The sequence below is a fragment of the Gavialis gangeticus genome, unplaced genomic scaffold, assembly GCF_001723915.1.
Source record: "Gavialis gangeticus isolate Ggan-Ray unplaced genomic scaffold, GavGan_comp1, whole genome shotgun sequence".
In the NCBI taxonomy this organism is placed as follows: Eukaryota; Metazoa; Chordata; order Crocodylia; family Gavialidae; genus Gavialis; species Gavialis gangeticus.
The window spans coordinates 40,714,325-40,719,070 of NW_017728994.1; the positions used below are offsets into that span (position 1 = coordinate 40,714,325).

The 4,746-nt window shown below is 43.5% G+C and overlaps 1 protein-coding gene across 1 annotated transcript in view; it reads right to left on the reverse strand.

Annotated features, from left to right (window-relative positions):
• HHEX (hematopoietically expressed homeobox) overlaps positions 1–874 on the reverse strand; it is an 8,847-nt gene extending 7,973 nt beyond the window's left edge. Inside the window, exons 1-2 of the mRNA XM_019502118.1 lie at positions 794–874; positions 320–409 (exon numbers count right to left, since the gene is read on the reverse strand). Of these exons, the coding sequence (XP_019357663.1) occupies positions 320–409; positions 794–874 (171 nt within the window). The remainder of the gene's footprint in view (positions 1–319; positions 410–793) is intronic.
• Positions 875–4,746: the final 3,872 nt, after the last annotated feature.

The window sequence follows — 4,746 nt, forward strand, 5'->3', positions numbered from 1 at the left end:
CGGGGCTCGCGCGCCGCCTGGCTGCAGGGACGCGCCGGGGGCTCCGGGCACTGCGGGCGCCTGGTGTTCACACACCGGGCCGTGAGCGGCAGGCAGGAAACCCCGCGACACGGGCCTGTTGGTGTTTTGACCCCCCCAGATCCGGTCCTTTCCTTGGCTGCCCTAGGCCCGGCCCGGCCCGGCTTCCAAGGCGGCGTCCGAGGGCTCCGGCAATAACCTGCCGGCCGGGGAGCCGCAGCAGGGCGGCGCCTGGAGGCCCGGCCTCACCTCTACCACGTGCAGCAAACTGCGGCTCGCAGCTGTTTCCCCCGTCTCTTACCTTCCAGAAGCCCCAAATAAAGGCCGTGCCACGTCCCATTTGTCCTCCGCCCACCTTTCGCCCTGCGGCCTCCCGGGCTCCATCGCCCGTCTGTCGGAAGCGCGAGGATTACAAGGAGGTGGAGGCAGAAAACCAGAGCGGGAGCCCCGTCCCATGCCCGGCCCGGACGAACCAGTTCAGATGCACAAGCAGGTGCCCACAGCTCGGAGGGCCCCGCGGGCAGTGGGGCGGTCTCCACTTTCCTCTCCCCCAGGCACCAGCCCCGGGCTCTCGGCGGAGCTGCGCGTGGCGAAGCGTCTGCGCCTCCAGCAGAGACGCGAAGGACACAGGGCCCGGCCACGAAATGAACCCGTCGGGAATTGTCACGTTTCTTCCAAATCCAAGTGTGATGATGCTCGCGGCTCTGCTCAGCTTTCAGGGTTACCAAAGCTGGTGGTGGTAACGGGGCTGGAGAGCGACTGGGAGACCTCTCACCTTCACTAGGTGGCACCGGAGAGCAGCTTCGGTCTGCCGGTGATGGTGACGACGATGCTTCTCATACACGATTGTGTTCATATACCACGGCTTGGGCTCCTGCACTCCCAGTACATTAGAAGTGATATCACTTACTCGAACAACACAAAAGAAACGCAGAATAAGGTGAGAGAAGGACTTGGAAAAGACCTGTCCAGCAGCCAATGGGAATCACCAGCCAGCAGCAGCCCCGATGTAAACATTACACGTTTTGTTATGCAATAAAAGCGTGTTAAAGTGAAAAGTAAAATGACTCAAATCAGAAATGTACTAGTTAAGTTCACCAAGACATTCTGAACTCTAGTCCCCACATCACCTATACTCTAATTAACTATGTAATTAGTGGGGTCTTATAAAGGTGCTAGTAAGCGGGGTAGATGTTTTGGACAGCGGGTGAGTTGTATCGGGTTCTCCAAGTTATAAGTAAATGGTGGGGAAAGGAATGGAGCATAAATATGCATCTCCAAGGTATTTCCAAGGTATATATTAGTCTCTGTGCCATGTGGGAATTATGGAAATAAACCAAGGGCACTATACAGTATGACCCAATAATAATAATGTTATGTGGCACCTTTTACAGGTTTTATTGTTTCAGACTGCAAACTAAGTATTAATGGCGTGACAGTTCTACAACATATAGTATTTGCATATAGGATTACTCAATCTTCAAACACATGGCTTCCATGATTAAGACAATCCTCCAAACCCCATGACACAAAAGCAAGAGTCATTCACTGATTTGATTTTCTGGTTTTGACTCACCTCTTTTCAACAGAATTTCCAATTGCACAGTTCTTCAGGAACAGCAGTCTATTGCTATCCAACACTGAACGTGACTGGGTTGGCCTTCTGTGCATGCTCTGAGGGCATAATAATCAAAAGTGTGACCTGATAACGTGATCAGGGCTCTGATTGCTTTTTCCTCTAGATCAATACTGCCAGGACCTGATACCTGATAAAATGTTACTTTAAGAGGTTTTTGCTTGTCATACATTGATGTTGCATTACTGTTCTTCTGACTGAGGATCATGTCCAGGCTTCTATCTCCCTGGACTAACAACTGTCCTGCATGTGGAAGTGGGAATTTTGAGAATTAATGGATTACAGGATCAGGATCAAGAGTCAGTGGTCCACTTCATGTAACATGTTTTACTTCAGTGGAGTTACACCAGAGGTGAACAACTCCTAGTTAAAATAAGCAAAAAGTACACAAGCAATTAATTTGACCCAAGGAGATTCATATTAAGCAGTCATCTCTTAACAACAAGAATGAGCTAGCAATAAGCATCACCTCTTAAACATCAGTTCTAGTTCATTGGATGCTGTGTTGTTTTCCAAGATGCTCTATAATGCCTGCAGTCATTCTGCTCCTCCCTGCTGCTGAAAATATTTCAAGAGTCTTCCAGACAGATGAAGCCACACACCCTGAAAATCTTCCAAGGAGGAAACAGGAGGGAATGAAACTCTTTCCATTTTCCTAATACCAGTACCTTGGAAACCAAAGTGTGTTCCAGACAATGGCATTACATATTTACACAGTGATGTCATACAGCATTCTGACATTCCTGGTAACTTGTTTGTTAGGTATTTTCCCATAAAATTAGCCTCCCTACTTTATAGATTTAATTACTAAATGAACTGCAACTATAATTATACCAGCAGAACTCTTGACTCAGGACCAATTTAAATGTATGTATTGAATGTAACCTAACAGGACACATCCTTATTTATAAAAAGCTGGAAAAACATTTATTGTAACAGGCAGAACTGGCAGTGACTTCTATAGCTCTCATTGCTTTCCATCATAAAACTCTAAAAGTTGCTTACAATTTTACCAGACTTGAACTGGAGTTTGTCTGAATCTGAATATTTTCAAAGTTTCATCACAATGTTTCAGCTATTTCTAAGAATGAGATTGGGGGAAAGTACACTGTAAGAATATGTTAGCTTTGGTGAAACCGAGCCACTCTAGTTGCCGCTTAAGTGGGAAAGCTTGTGGAAGGGGAAGAAGCCACTAGGTTCTCTCCCTGGCCGCCTCTTCGCATTCTCACTTCTTGGGTGAGGGTTCTGAGGGGCAAGACGGCCTGTAAAAGCTTCAAATCCCAAGGCTTTGCAGGAAAAACAATCATGATTAGATGACTCCACCTTCCATGGCACCATATGTCTTTATGCTTAGGAGCCATACTGACATTACCTGAACACCTTCTGGATACATACTATCTGATCTCTGACAAAGCAGAAACTGCAGAAGGTGCTAATTGTGCTTTTTTTTTAACTCCTCCCCAGATATCACAGCAGCCATCTATCAGGTCCTAGAACAGAGCAGCTGCACCCTACTTCCCCCTCCTCTAACTCCTACCATCATCAACTTTAATTCCCTTCCTGGAATTAATCCTGGAGTGTTGTCCAAGCTGTGCTTAACTTGTTCTGGTCAGACCTGTTGAAGAATGTCTTGCATTCAAAAGCTTGTCTAAATCAATGCCAACAATACAGCTGGTCCAATAAAAGACATCAACCTAAGAAATCCTTGCCCTCTGCATCCTAGGACATTTTGACAAAACAGAATAACTTGCAATCCAGGAGACCCTCAATATTAAGAAAGGGAACATTTCAATCTTTTTTCGTAAAAGGAAGGAGTAAAGGCTGCAATATTGGAAACAGAGTTTGATTCAACACTTTTTCCAGACGGTAGGGATTAAAAAGCATGTACAATCCAAATTAGCGTTATAGCTTTTGCTTCCCCCATGTCATTCTGTGGTTGATATAGCTGACAAGTTACATAATTTTGTCTGAACCTCAAAAGGGTTGTCTCCTAACATACTTGGTACTTTAGTCGGTTTTAGAATATTATTTTCTATTCTTCAATGTCCCAAATGGTTTACAATGAAAGTACGGTGAGTCACCATATAAAAGCAATACCAGATCAGATTGTCATAAGAATATACAGCTGCTGTTACTTACAGCCTGATATTTCCTCTACTCTTGCCAACTTATAAAGGTGAGTTATTATGGATCCTGTGTATATGTGCAATGGAAAGTAACTTGATTACAGATAGCAGCATATTAAAACTTCTCTCTATATTTGTGTTGGCTACATTAATAACGATTACCCCTCAAATCCATATGAATTCCCAGATGCTGTTTTGCCTTATTTGCACATTCATTTATATAAGTGCACAGTGAGTATTAAATGTTGCTAAATCTGTGTGTTAGCTACCTTACATCCACTTTGAGCTGAAGAGCAAGGTAAAGAGCAATGCAGATTTTGCCCCTACCCAAATTACAGTTCTGGTAGAAAACCCGTTTCTATGTATGACAGTCCAAAAAAACCCAAAACAAAACAAAAAAACCAAACCAAAATGAAACAAAACAAAAAACAACCCACCAATATGATTAATTTTGAACAGGACTTGTATAGCAAGATTTTCACTCTAACAGCTCCTTTGGGTCCAATGTACACACAGAGCTAATTCAATGCCAATAGAAATTTCACATAAGGTATGACACTGTAACTCAGCTATACTTTGTTAATGTTTTCCAGAAACTTGCACAGTCTCCTGACATTTTTGTAACAAAATTTATCATCCTGGTATCACAAAAATCAATCCCATGCTTTTATTTTGGGTTGACAGGGACATGCAGTAGTAGTTAATGGTCAAATACAGAAGATTAAAACAGCAATCATCCTAAGTACCAAATGTGTTTAATAGTGGAATCATAGGGGCTGATTGGATAAAGAAAAATATTTTGCTGGACACTAAACTCCAGATAATCCAAGATATTTAGATGTCTAACTCTTGCTGAATTAAGCCTTATGTGTACATTTTGAAATACATGATAAAATAGAGGGTTATATAGTAGAAACAAAGAAAGTATCCATTTAATCCAGTCAGAAATTAACTCCTATCTTGTTC